The sequence below is a fragment of the Enoplosus armatus genome, chromosome 9, assembly GCF_043641665.1.
Source record: "Enoplosus armatus isolate fEnoArm2 chromosome 9, fEnoArm2.hap1, whole genome shotgun sequence".
Lineage (NCBI taxonomy): Eukaryota > Metazoa > Chordata > Actinopteri > Centrarchiformes > Enoplosidae > Enoplosus > Enoplosus armatus.
Window position 1 is genome coordinate 24,183,832 of NC_092188.1, and position 14,487 is coordinate 24,198,318.

Below are 14,487 nucleotides of genomic sequence, written 5' to 3' on the forward strand. Positions count from 1 at the left end.
TACAGGTTGTAATAGCAGGTTAAACAAACATTAAGCTGGATGAAAAGAGTTTTTGTAGCTTCAACAAGTTCCTAGTGTCCCCCTTGTAAAGCATACAGCAGGAGGTTTGTGTTTGACTCAGAGGACTAGATCGTGCCAGATCAATTTGGTGTTTGTCCGTATTGGATATTTATTTATTTCGCTCAATGCATCTCGCCCCGATTCTTAAGTCCAGGGAAATGGTGTTGTATTTCAAAAAGTCTTGATTGCTTTTTAATATCACCGCCTACAGCATACATTTAGTGGCTGTATTGCCCTTTTACTTGAAATTGAATTTTCTTCCATTATGTGATTTTTAATCCAGGCGTCCGGGGGCTACAAAAATCGATTCCCTCGGCTCCTCAGCCTTAATTGTTGTTTAGCAGGAGGCCATGTGGTGACAGAGGAGTTTGTTATTACTTGTCAATATCGCCAGCATTGTCGTCAGTCTTTGTCTAGCGACAACGGTGGAGAGATATGCAGAGTTATAAATGGAATCCTGATGTATTTGGGGAGTTTTGGTTGTTGGAAGGAAAATTAAGTGAAGTAGTTTATCGGCGATCATACCCAGAAATCATTTGTTGCTTTCTTCTTTGGTGTATCATTCAGTGAACTCATTATAAACAAAATCTACCCAAACAACAACTTTTGCTGGTCATCAGTGGATCCATTTTGCAGTTGTGTCTCATTTTTTGTGGTAGGGGGCAGGGGGGTGGAACTGAGATGTTTCTTGGACTGTAGCTATAATGGAATTTGGACACAGGAAATGCTTCAGTGATCTAGAAAATCAATAGTCGACATCAGGTTTCGGTGTCAGCCCCATATATACGCACAGCAATGTCTTTGCTTGAGACTGACCATCAGGAGGACATAGAGGGTGCATTAAGTAAAGACATTAGAAAGACGCACTGTGACAAAAGGTATCTGGGGATTTTTTTTTTTTTTTTTTAACCATTGTTCCCATTTTGAAGTTTTAATTCAATTACATTTTTTTTTTAAATGTTCTATTGTGTAGAAAACACGAATGTCTCCTGCAATCACAAATAAAACCAAATCACCAACATTGTGTTGCGAGCGCTGATAACCCTGAGTGGAGGCTTGTTTCCAATTACGACAACTGAGTATTCTGAATGCTCTCCTGCTCTGATTTGCATTTGTTTCCAGCCATTTGCCACACCAAATTGACGGCAAAAACACGAAGTCTCTGAAACTATGGAGAAATAATTAAAACCAATTGGCTTTTACCTTTGACTTTTTATCTTTATTTTCTACCACGGTTTTCCAACTGTGGTAGTAAATGTAAAATAACCAGGACTCTTCTTCCAGCAGCTCTATGGGAGAGGGAACGGCTGGTTGAGGGAACTCAGGCAGTTTATTAGCGACTAAATTGCTTGTCATAATTTAACACTTGCAATATACTGAATTTATTGATGTTATGTAACACTTTCGTCGCAAACGAGGGCAGGGTTTTTCCTTTGTGAACGCTGACGGCAACGGCTGATGGAAGCCGACGCTTGCGCATGCGCGTCCGTGGCGTCACGAGAGCTGAGGTTTGAGACGAGCCGGCAGACCTCTGCATTAAAGCTTGGCGTTGCCGCCCGTAATAAGCAGTTTGGCGCCGATCGAGATGACCAGGGGTGAGGCACGTCATCGTAATCAGAGCGGCACAGATCCACAACAGGCTTATGAAATGCATGAAATGAGGCGTTTTGAAGGAGCCCTTTTTTTGGGGGGGTTTTTACAAGCAGATAGGACGGTTGAGTGGGTGAAACAGCGATAAACGCAGAGAGGAGCCTCAGTTCCTTCGGGTCATCAAACCAGTCATTTGTGAAGAGAATCAGACATCATGTGTAACATGAAATATCCACCCATGGCTATGTCTTGGGCCCACCTCCCCTGTCCCCAGAGTCACACACGGGTAAACCCCCCCCCCTTCCCCCCCCCCCAAAAAAAGCACACACAAAACTCCGAGCTGGACTGTAGCCCTGAGAGAGAGATTGTGCGAGAACACTGTGACTTACTGTTGGCGTGACTGTTCCTGGTGCATCAGCGCGAGTCTGTGTGCAGGTGCATTTGTATCTGTTTGTGTATGTTACAGCGTGTTAATTTGACTTTGCAGTCAGATGACAGTGCCACTGTACAATATGACGCTCAAATGTGCCAAGTGCGGAGTTATCTCTTCGGCTGACGTTTCCACCACAGCTACCAGTAACGCCATGTTAGTCCCGCTAATTATTTTTCCTTAACTCTTCTTACCTCTGTTCTCTCCTCTGCTGTATGCCTCCCTTCTTCTCCCTCACTTGGTTGGTTCGCTTTCCTTTTACCCCTCTGTCATTTTTTTATTTTTCTTCTCTTTGGTGCCCTGGCAGGGAGGATGTCACTCAATATGAAAGGCTCCTGAAGCTTATGTGCAGATCTTGAAAACAAACTGTGTGTTAACTGCATATATGTAAATAATTGTGCATATGTGATTGATGATAGAATGAGTGTGTGTGTGTGTGTGTGTGTGTGTGTGTGTGTGTGAGAGTGTTTGTCCCTTAAGAGATCATCAGAGTCACAAAGCTGATTAGAACAAATGTTGTGGAGGCCGTGGCTGTGTGTGCAGAGAGGACAGCACTAGACTTTAATTGCCTCAGTTTGTGTGTGTGTGTGTGTGTGTGTGTGTGTCTTGCTGGGATCTATGAGTGCCTAGATGGATCATTTCCATTATTATCAACCTGGGCCTTTATTCTCTACTCTTCACTATTGTGCTGATAGAATCTGATCATAATTACAGACGTTCATCGCGGAGTTTACCTGCCTCTTATTTTAGCGTTGCTCCCCTGCTACAAATCCACAAAATGCAACCTCCAAATAGCTTCCTCACGTCTTAAATAGCTGTGACTGAACAATGAATACAAGTCATTTCACTTCATGAGTCTGTAATGTGACGTCGCTGACACACTTCACACGCATCAGACACATTTGTTATATTTTTTTTTTTCTGGCTCGTGGGTTGAGACTACTTGAAGGAGTAAAATGTGTTAAACAAATACAGAAATATGTGTTAAAAAAAAAAAAATCACCCACAAAGCACTGCAGCTGTTCCACACCAGGGTTGGGCAATATGACAACGTATGTCCCGATTCCGTCACTTTTACTCCCAATCCTGTTTCATGCCTATATATTTATTTCCTACGTTGACTACAAAGTGTCTTTTCTAAATAACATGGGTAGAGGTCCCTTTAAATATTCAAATAGCAATGTTTATTCTGGTCCCATCATGGTTAGCCTGTATTGTAAACACAAGATTTTAATTAGTATTGTATAGATTTTTTTTTTTCTATCTGGCCTGGCCCCAACATCAATGGACTACCCACTACTAGTTTCACTAGTTTGTAATGCAATCTGGAGATAGTGAAGCCCCGCCCCCCCCCCCAAAAAAAGAAGAAAAATACAGCTAATTACTGCTAAGAGGTTGACAGAGTCTGCAGTTTGTATTTACTGAAACATGAAACGTGAACATGATCAGTTCACTTTAGTTTTAACTGCACATCTGACACCACGTGGGCGTTACTGGGTGAACGAATGTGTTGCAATCACTTTTAATGCTTCCTGTCCCCAGTGCATTGTCTTAGAGAACAGCACTACGTCGCAGGGTCTACTGTCTAAGCATATCCGGTCAAACGACGAACATTGTAAACAAGGTCCCGACTGAGAATAACTTCCCAATAATAACCTTTAAGCAGGATTCAGCACTTACTGATATGTCCTCGGGAGTGTTACTGTGGGCAGGGGTGGAAAAAAGCCTCTGAAACAGGATTCGCATAATGAGACACATCAAATTTCAAATGAGGCCGACGAAACTAATGGCCAACATCGGCAAACGTTTACTGTGTTGGTCCAGCCCTATTTAATACCAGAGGTGGAAAGTAACTTCGTACTTTTAATTAAGTTGTGGAGACTTTTTACACTTTTTTGTTACGTTAATACATTTATCTGTTTCACATTTTACTTATTAAATGCAAACTAGATGACGAGCTTGTATCGATAGACCAAATAAACGGTGTTTTATGATAATGAAAATACCTTTAAGACCACGTTTTAACGTTTGACACACAGTATTTCATCCTATTAAATTGTAGAATTAGATTTCTTTTACTGTATAATTTATACTGAATTCGATTTGTAATGTCTCGCTGGAAGCGCGTGCTCACCTGTCTCATACATTAGACAGGTGAGATGATCACTATGTGGATGTTGATATAAATAGTTTTAAGAAAACTGTGTTTTCTGACACTTTACGAGCCAAAAAAAGTGTCCTTTTAAAGAGGACAGCACCAGCAGTAAATTGTACTGTTAGACCACCTACAGAAATGAAATTCCTTTCAAAGTGTTCATGAAACAGCACGACTGTAAATGTTGAAATAGTGGCTATAATTGCAGAAATAAAAAACAGGCCTTTATATGAAACAGGGATATATATATATATATATATATAAGAGACAGGCCTTTATTTCTAATTACCCTCGTTTTATACACATACGTATGTCTTAATCAGCGCAGTGTCCGAAACAGACTCTGTAATTAATTCAAGTCACTTCAGTGTTGAGCATTTTTCTTTTCAGTGTTAAGCTGCTGCAGTGAAAGTCAACCACTTCCTGCACATATTTTAAAACATTTAAAAAAAAAAAAAAGCACTCTAGCAGGACCATAAAGCCTTTTTCTCTCTCTCTCTCTCTCTCTCTTTCTCTCTGTCTGGGCTATTAATGTGAAGCACCTGCATGACGTTTCACACTGACAGCAGTTTAACGCAGATTGAAAAGGAACTGCAGAGTAGCAGCAACTGGCAATAGAGAGTGAGAAGAGCATTTGTGTTCAAAAGAGCAACTCGGAGCGGCAGATTGGTTAGTACGACACCGCTCTTGTACCAACAGTATCCGAATGTATATTAGGCTAAATGCATCGCGTGACGCGTTGCATATCAGACTTTTTCCATAGAATTTGACTTGAGTCTTAAGTACTTCTTCCACCTCTGGGATATTCTCTCAACTGAAAATAAATGTTGGCACCTATCGGCTCGATGAGGGAATTTGTTTGCGAACGATCGTTTAAAGGCAGTTGTTGAGAGTAGTTCATGTTCTTGTTTAGTCCAGATGTGCACATTAGAACAAATGGAATGACTCGGGGGGAAAAAAAGACAAAAAAAAAAACAAGAACAGCAAGTGGGAGCCAAAATATGGACATATGGAATATGGAATGACACTTCTTCAAGCTCTCTGTCTCTGTCTCTCTGTCCTTCTCTGCTCTGCCTCTTCTGTTTGTCTTCGCATTCTGTTTCAGCCTCATTACACTCATTTTTTTCTCCCCCAAACTGCTCAACCTCGCCCCCCCCCCCCCCCCCCCCCCCCCCCTCCCCTCCCCTTTTCTTTCCTGTGGCACTAGATCCTCTATGGTTTGACTGAGCCATAAACATACATGCATGTAATATATGTGAATTACAAACATATATATATATATATCTCTGCAGATAATGGATGTATGTTTTTGTTTGTGATAGTAACATAATTATTTGTTGTGATGTTATGTATTTATGCATGGTTAGATTTGAAGGCTGCTAACATTATGCTAACAGCGTGGGCAGTTATCGAGGGGCAAAGTAGGGGATTGGTTTAAGACTGTGTTAAGCATTACAATCTCTAACTTTTTTTGATGTTCTAAAGGAAAAGAAATCCAGTTTATCTCTTGGAATTGCTCCGTATGGAAGCCTGGCTTTGATGTCAAAAAATAATCGAATAATCTTAGCTAATGACAAATGACGAAAATGTCTTACGCCATAATTGTCAGAAAACACTGTAGTCTTGCCCTGTGTGTCGCGTTGACAAGTGCTGCCCTTGACTGCGGTTTCCCTGCCGTCCTACAGGGCGTCACTGTGGAGCTCCTGTGTGGTTTTGCCCCTCCTGGCCCTCACATGGATGTCGGCCGTCCTCGCCATCACCGACCGGCGCTCTGCACTCTTCCAGATCCTCTTTGCTGTCTTTGATTCACTGGAAGGCTTCGTCATTGTCATGGTGCACTGCATCCTGCGCAGAGAGGTGCCTGAAATGACCACTGACTTTATATATGTACTTCTTCCCGGTTTTGTTCGACTGGCCACGCATATTGGAAAGGCGGTGGATTGCCATTAACGTTACATAAGCTATCACTTATTTCACCTTAGAAGGCCACCAAAATCGGATTCTGAACAAATTTGAGGCGTAAAATAAGCAACCCAGTCACTGAATCTTCACTCATATTAGATCGAGATCAAGGCCTCATTTCAAAGACTTTCGTAAGGAAACCCGCATGATTATTACTTCCGCTTTCTAAACCGGAAACCAGCTAAGCTGCATGCTGCAAAATACATCAAATTGACAGTTTCATACTGCATTACTACTATGAAAACATGTATGTACTGCATACAGCATACTGTATTTGTCGTTACAGCCACTCTACAGCAGTTTAACCTCCCACAGATTTTTTTTATGTACTGTTGTGGAATTCAGTTTAAGGTTTTTCCCGTAAAAACTAGTGCAGTTTTGGGCAATTCTACAATAAATGACTTGGCAGGGGCTAGATTCAGATTCTTACCAGCAGCATAGGAATGGCTGTGTTGGTATGTCAGTCGGTCTGTCCATTCATTCAGTCAACACTTGCTGGCCAACTTGACGTGGAATTTGGTGTAGATACGCGGGGTCCTCAAAGGACGATTCCTAAGGATTTCGGTGAGACCCCCCCCCCCCCCCAAGACTTTTTGTCTCGCCCCACCATCAGCCCAAATTACCCCTCGATCAATACGGTCACGATGGTCCGTGATCTCAAGTCATCAGAGAGTGCACCTTGATGTTTTTTGGGCAAACCCCTTAAAAACCAAAAATCTATTGGGCTGATTGCCCATATATTACTGAGCACATCCATGCTCCCCAGGCGACGCACCCTTTCTGTTGTGGAACATCAGTGTGAGCTCACTTCTGACACCGCCGGCAGGTTTAAATGTGAACTTTGCACACGAAAGGGATTATCTGGGCACGTTCACGCTGCCAGTGGAATGAACCCCTTTGAGTTTCATGACCCCAGAGACTGTTGGCCTGTAGTGCCACCATTAAGAACATCTTTTTTTTTTCCCAGAATTAGAACATTTATATTGTACTAATTCCATTCATACAACAACAGAATCATGCCATCCTCACCACTCAGCTGCTTTTGAGTTTTATTCTTTTTTTTTACCAGAAACGTGGTACTTATCTACATTGTCATTATTTCGATCGGTGTTAAGCTACTGGAACATTTGCTGCAGCTTTTTCACAAAAAAAATGTATTCACACATCCTACCGGCACGCAAGAACATGACCCGTGATCTCATGGTTTCCTACAGGTTCAGGAGGCAGTGAAGTGCCGCGTGGTGGACCGCCAGGAGGACGCTAACGGAGACTCAGGAGGATCTTTCCAGAATGGGCATGCTCAGCTCATGGTATGAACATGCACATGTTTGTTGTTGTTTTCACCTTTCAGAATGTGTTGTTAAGTAACGGCAGGACGGGCACGCTTGATACAGTATTTATTGTTGTCTGTCCTCAGACTGACTTTGAGAAAGACGTGGATATGGCTTGCAGATCAGGTAAGCTCCAGGTTGTGTGATTTTGTGTGTGTGTGTGTGTGTGTGATTTGACTTTGGGGACTGCTGTTCAAAAGCTAGAGATGTCGCTTTTTTACCCCCTCTCTGCATTTTGACTGCTTCAAATTCCTCAGCGTTGTCGGAACAGATGTGAGGCACGTTACCCCTCAGCTCTGCGCTTGTGTCTTACAATCAGCATCACAGCAGCCTCCCTTCGCCAAGGCGCTGCTTTTGACAAGACATGCAACACATTTCGGGCATTACGGCCATTAGCCCAGGCTGGTGTGGAGTGGGGAGACAAACGTGCGCAGACCGGTTATATGCAGACAAGATACGACTGTCTTAGCCTCTCCTGCACCGCTGCTGTATAATTGAGTCCCTCCCCGAGAGCGCCGCATCAGATACCGGCTCTGCTCTGATATCCGCTGGGAGTGGAAATCTGTTTATCTCTTGAGACAGGATATCAAGAAAAGCATCTGTAGCAGAAAAGCTATTGAGACAAAGACAGGCCCGATCAAGACAGAAAAGAACAGAGAGAGAGAGAGAGAGAGAGAGATGATGAAAGATTTTTTTTTTCTTTGTATATGTCAAGTAGGAGGAGGGAGCACAGCGAGGGACCGCGAGATATTTAGTGTTGCGGATAGGGTGTTGTCTGAAGTTGTTTACCAGCCCGAACATGGTATGGGTTATGCATGCTGCCATGAGCCAACAGTTGTTATGGTGAGATGAGGTTGGGTCACAGGATCAAGGCGAGCCCGATGTCAGCCATCGACTCTCAGTTGAGATGTGAGATAACAAACGGGGACTGTCTAGAATTCTTTTTTTGGGAGATCTAGTATTGTTTGATTTGTCAGAGCACTCAGCGGGATTTGTTTGACCGATATGGGTGTTTGAAAGTTATTTTGGTCACAGACACATTGAGATACTCACATGTTATTTCACAGTTGTAAAATTGACAAACGCTGACAGTGGTTGCGTTGACGCTGTTGCTATGTTTTTGCGCCGCTAAATAACATAGCATCAGCTGTTCATCCTCCGTTATCTTGTATATCTTGTTGAGAAGCCCTGAATCAATCAATAGGGACCCACGGCTCATTTTGCCCCCAAGCAGATGAATCCAGCCATGGTCCAACTCTTCATCTTAGACCGGTTCTCTGTCTTTCTGCTCCAGGCACTGTGAAGCGCTCGTCTCTCCAGGGGGAGGAGAAGGCCTCCTCCGGGACCGTCGGCCTTCAGAAGGGCTCTAACTTCAACACCATGCCGGCCAGCATGGCCAAGGTTCACCTCCAGAACGTGGCCGACTACACCAGCCACACGCTGACGCTGCGCAGGGAGAAGGGCGCCGCGAAGGGGATCAGCACAGAGCTGCCGGGCGCCAAATCCATCTACATCTGCGACGGCGAGCTCTTCAAGCAGCTGGATGGGGAGCTGCCTCGAGGGAACGGCGAGGGCAGCAGCTCTGAGGGCGCTGGCAAAGGCCCGGGGTACGTCATTCTACCGACCAACAACACAGGCACCCTGAAGCAAGCCAAGGGAAAAGAGGAGCAGGCGGCCAAGTATAACATCAGCATCGAGCAGCTGCCTCAGACGAGGCTCATCCACCTGGCCAACCCTGTCAGTGGAGAGCCGGTGCCTGGCTTCGGGCTGAAGAGCCTGCCCGCTGACCAGATCAGCGTGTCGTGCTCTGACAGAGACTCACCTGCACACAACCTGCAGAGCATGCCCAGAGACTCCCAGGTGGCCAACAGCATGTGCGATGGGGGAGATTCTGGAAACTCCGGTGTGATGTCCAAGAGCGAGACCGTCTCCACGCTGTCCATGAGCTCGCTGGAGGTAAGACAACTAAAGTGATCAGCACGTTCTTGTCATGACAATGCATTGTTAGCCCCATAATTACTTAGAATAAGACATTCATGTTCCAGTTCTGTTTTGTACTACCACTACTTACCATACATTCTCTTCTCAAGAACAAGGCCTTTATTTGAAAGGGGGCTTTTATTAGAGACAAGCCTTTAATTTGTAACTTCCCTGCTAACTTCTCTGTTTTTTTTTAGTTTGATTTCAATGCTCGTCTGCCCTTTTTCTTGATAAATTCAGGATTATTCACATTAACACTGCACTATTCCCATCCGAACAGCAACGGAATCATTCCATGCTGACCGCTCTGCTGATCTCAGTCTCTCTTTTTAACCAAAATACTGTTCTCAATTGGTCAGGAGTTCCAATCACTTCCCGTTTGCTCTTTTTCCTCTTGCGCTGCTGAGCTTCCCCGCGCAGATGTTACAAATTAAAGGCCTGCCGTGGTCCCTTTCTTTCCCGGACGGCTTTTAATGTGAAACACCTGCAGGAAGTGGTGAGTTTTTCCTGCAGGAATCGGAAAAAAAAAAAAAGTCAAAAGTGGAAGTGATTGGAATGAATGAGCTCATAAAGACAGCGTTTCTGTTCAAGAGATACTCAGGGCAGCAGAGTGGTGAGTCGGACATGACTGTTGCTATGCTGATTCAATTAGTGCTGTGGAAATGGACCTTATTACTGAATTTACCTTGACAGCAAATATAGCTCTGCTAATCCCCCCCCCCCCCCCCCCCCATGTGTATTACCTTAATTAGCAACCAGCCTTTATTAAATCATGCCATGGCTGTTATTTAAATACCGGCTTTTGTTTGAGATTTTACAGTAGCATCATTGTGGTGTGCATCACTTTCTTCTCATCATATCCCTTTCCTTATTGTAACTCTCAATGCAGGGACATCAGAGTCTCTCTTCTTATCCATATATATGTATATATATATATATATATATATATATATATATATATATGTATATATATATATATCCATGTGAACAAACAAGCCCCCTTATTTTATTCATAACATACACTGCATCACAAGAAGTACCCCAGTATTGGGCCCACGTAAGGACAGCATCTTTAAAAAGGTTAGCTTCCACTCCAGCTCCTAGTGCAGACAGCAGTGGCAGGATGAGACGACACAGTCATCAGCGCACAGCAGCCCGGACATCTGCCTGCTGGTGTCTTTTCACTTCGGGGCAAAACACACTTCCATAATGCCGTGCGAGGCGGCAGCTGCCACAGCAGCAGCCTGAAGGTCAGGTTTTCCTTCACCACTCCGTGATGGAGGACTTAAAGGTCATTCGGTCACAATCTGTTAACTGCAAACTTGTGCCAACAGGGTCAGAATGACCAGCAGCAAACCTCGTTTCCTTCCCCCGTGACTCACCGCTCTCCTCTGGGTCCCAGAAACACCCTTTCTTGACCGGCTGACGTGGAGACACGCACAATGTTAACAGCTAAAGAAACACTTGAGCATTTGTCCGCTCACAAGGCACACAGTATCAAGACACATCTTTAATCTCTCTGTCTCATCTCCCTCCCCCCAGAGACGAAAATCACGCTATGCAGAGCTTGACTTTGAGGTAATTTTAGTCTCTTTGATTTCTACAGAGCTTTTTAGACTTTTAGACCAAAATGTCTCTTAGTTAGCTATTCAGACCTCCAGATGTTTGCATACATTTATCAGGTTTATTCAAAGTTTGGGTGTGACGTAACGTGCAATGTTCCTGTGTAGAAGATTATGCACACCCGGAAACGCCACCAGGACATGTTTCAGGACCTGAACAGGAAGATTCACAGTGCAGACAAGGATAGAGAATCTCCACCTGTTGACGCCAAAGCTGCCAAAAGATGGAGTGTGTCCTCTGCCAGCAGTGACAAGACCAACATGAGTGTAAAGAGTTTAACTTTATTCTGTTCTGCCCGCCCCCCCCCACCCCCCACCCCCACCCCCCTCCCTCCCCTATATCTAATGTTGTTCTCCTTTTCTCTTACCATTAGCACAAATCACAACACTTGAGCGGAATCGCATTTCTATCTGTTTACAGTGTCAGTGCCGGAAGAACTTAGCCGTGGGGGCATCGAGGAGCATATTCGCCGGCATACAGACTCCAAACTTAGCCAAGTGCACGTCGTCACTCAAACCGTTGGAAAAAATTGCTTTCTTTCTCTCAAATCACACAGCTTGTCAGAACGCGCAACAAGAAAAGCTCGACAAAAAAGGGCTTCACAATGTGGCCGGCAGCCCGGGCTCCAGCTAAGTACAGGCTAAAGTTCCGCTACCCTGAAAGCGGGGCGCCGTATTGTTTGGTTATTCAAAATGCTGCGTCTAAGCATGTAATGCGTTGCGAGTAGATCTGCAATACCCGGTGGGAAGAGCAAAAGAGACAGAGATAATGTGTCGCAGTAGCCTGGCAAGCTAATGGTCAGTAATGGACGAAATAAAGGGAAAATACAGCTTTGGGCCCACTGGTCAGGTAGTAGCATAATAGGGTATCCTCAGTGCTCCTCAACGCAGAAATGTGAGCCTCCGGGATAACTGAACTATATACTGGGTTAGGCTGTGGTCATGAGTTTAAAGTATTTTAAATTAAGTTTGGCATGCTGTAAATATTACAATACCCAATAACTTCAGTGACCATCACTGCAGACATGGAGTGACTCGGAGAATTAAAGAATCTATATTTTGGGGGGTTTAAGAGGTTCATGCCCATCCGAGCTCCAACTGCCAGTCAGCCGCTGTCGTTGCAGGAATACATTTGACTTTACAGCTAATAATGTAGTGTTGAGATTCATCTATGTGGAGGGGTTATTTAATCTTCCCCCCCGGCAAGGCTATTAGCTAGCCAAATAATAATCTTTTTTTTTTTTTTGTTTTTTTCCCCCCCCGACTAAACAATGGGAAACTAGGTTGGGAGTGGATTGGCAGAGAACTAGTCTCTCAACAGCAGGTACAAAAGGGAATCCATGTTGGCTTTGTAGCTGCAATCATTCTATGGCAGCAAAATGACTATTTCCATTTCCTTTCTGCTGCTGCAAATAAAAAAGCCCCCTGGTCTCCATTTGTTTCACAGCTTTGGAGTCGCGTCTTCTTCTCTGGTAGAGGGCTAAGTCCATCTTCGCAGATCAAGGATGCAGCTATTTGACACTGGTAGTTCAGAGCCCCATCAGATATTTGTGATAGCCCAGCGCAGCGTCACAAAGCATTAGCTTCTCGCCAGACGAACCAAAAAACAAAAAAAAAAAGAAAGAAAGAAATTGCGATCATACAAGTGGAAGAGGCAGAGAGATCAACTTCTCCACTGTGGATACAAGATGTGTTTTGAGGATGTGCCTCAGCCACAATCAGAATTGCATCCCAATCCGTCTTAGTAGCTAGCCTTTTGTACATATACCCGCCTCATATTGAACCAAGGCGTTTACATCCATTTTATGAGGGTTTGTCAAAAAAAAATAAATAAAAAATGTGTGACATTTCAGAAAATATGTATGTTCGCTTTCTTGCCGAGATTTCTGTTTGTGTACAGTTTAAACAGATGAGATACTGAAGTGTTGAATTGGTGAGCTTATATCAGCTTTGGACAGGGCCAGGCTAGCTGTTTCGCCCTGTTTCCAGTCTTTATGCTAAGCTAAGCTAATTACCTTAAAGCTGCGGCTCCCTTTAACTCTCAGCAAGAAACCAAATAATCATTTTTTGGGTCAAATGTCAAACAATTCCTTTAAGAAATGTAGGAAAGTGCTACGGCAGAGGTAAAGTCGGTCCACCGAAAGAACTCACAATATGACGTCTGAAATACATCACAGATTTTATGACTCAGAAAATAAGCTCCCCCCCCCCCCCTCTGTCCTCTTCCCATCAGGACAAGCAGCAGACCCCGAGTAAGAGGGCGTGGGAGTGCATCAGGAAGTCCCACTCCCCTCCATCCTGGGTGAGGAAGGACCTGGAGACAGTGGCGGCCTCCCCTCTGGAGCTGCAGACGGTGGAGTGGGAGAAAACCAGCGCCACCATTCCTCTGGTGGGCCAGGAGATCATGGACCTGCAGACAGAGGTGTGACCCAGATGCCGGCCTCACGCCACCACGACTTCCTTTTTTTTTTTTTTTGTGGCCAATGCTCTCAGACAAACAAGCAGACACACACACACACACACACACACACACACACACACACACACACACACTGCCCTGCTCTGTACTTCCTACTCAAAGGCTGGATGAAGCCCACTGCGAGAACGTGAGGGGAGGGGGGTGGTGGAGGAGGAGGAGGAGGAGGAAAGAGAAGCGTCACAATATCAGAAAATCAACTAAAACCAATCCAAGAGAGAACAGGAACATGGGCTCTCTTTCCATGTTGTTTCATTTGATGTTTGGTCAGTGTTCTCGTCTGCAAAACACTGGTCACCTCCTTGTCTGTGGTCTCAGACGCCACACCGGAGACGGGTTGCCAAAGCAGCCGACCCAGCTACTATATGTGCGTCATATAGTCATGTAATAAACCGCATAGCAAAGGTAACCATGCGATGTTTACCCCTGTATTAAATGAATACAATGTAATAATCATGATTATGTCTCTCTTTTTTTTTTTCTTCCCCCCCCCCCCCCCCCACTTCACTGTTGAGAGTATCCTTGCATCACTGTTCTGCTCTCTCTCTCTCTCTCTCTCTCCTGATGAACGCTGATGTTGTATGACGCCTCTGGACCTTTTTTTTTTTTTTTCTCCCAACATCAATTTCAAAATGGTAAACAAGCAAAGGTTTGAGGAGGCAGACTGCCAAACATACACCCGTGTTGTGCCCCCCCCCCCCCCCCCCAATGCCTACTACTCACCTCAATCCTTTCGACTCCTCCACTTTTATCAGCCCCTTGATCCGGGTGGGGCAAGGCCTTCCTTGCAGTGACAAGAGAAGAAAGGGGTGGGAGGGGGGTTGAAGAAATCGAAGACATCACCCCGAGCCAAAATGGCGTGTTGCCTTCTCATCGACGGA

General features: G+C 44.6%; 1 protein-coding gene across 1 annotated transcript in view; it reads left to right on the forward strand.

The window, feature by feature from the left end:
* The window catches only part of adgrb1a (adhesion G protein-coupled receptor B1a), an 85,649-nt gene extending 72,091 nt beyond the window's left edge, over window positions 1-13,558 (forward strand). Inside the window, exons 25-32 of the mRNA XM_070911353.1 lie at window positions 2,138-2,236; window positions 5,921-6,092; window positions 7,412-7,507; window positions 7,615-7,654; window positions 8,823-9,484; window positions 11,051-11,086; window positions 11,239-11,397; window positions 13,364-13,558. Coding sequence (XP_070767454.1) covers window positions 2,138-2,236; window positions 5,921-6,092; window positions 7,412-7,507; window positions 7,615-7,654; window positions 8,823-9,484; window positions 11,051-11,086; window positions 11,239-11,397; window positions 13,364-13,558 — 1,459 coding nt within the window. The remainder of the gene's footprint in view (window positions 1-2,137; window positions 2,237-5,920; window positions 6,093-7,411; window positions 7,508-7,614; window positions 7,655-8,822; window positions 9,485-11,050; window positions 11,087-11,238; window positions 11,398-13,363) is intronic.
* The last annotated feature ends 929 nt before the right edge of the window (window positions 13,559-14,487 follow it).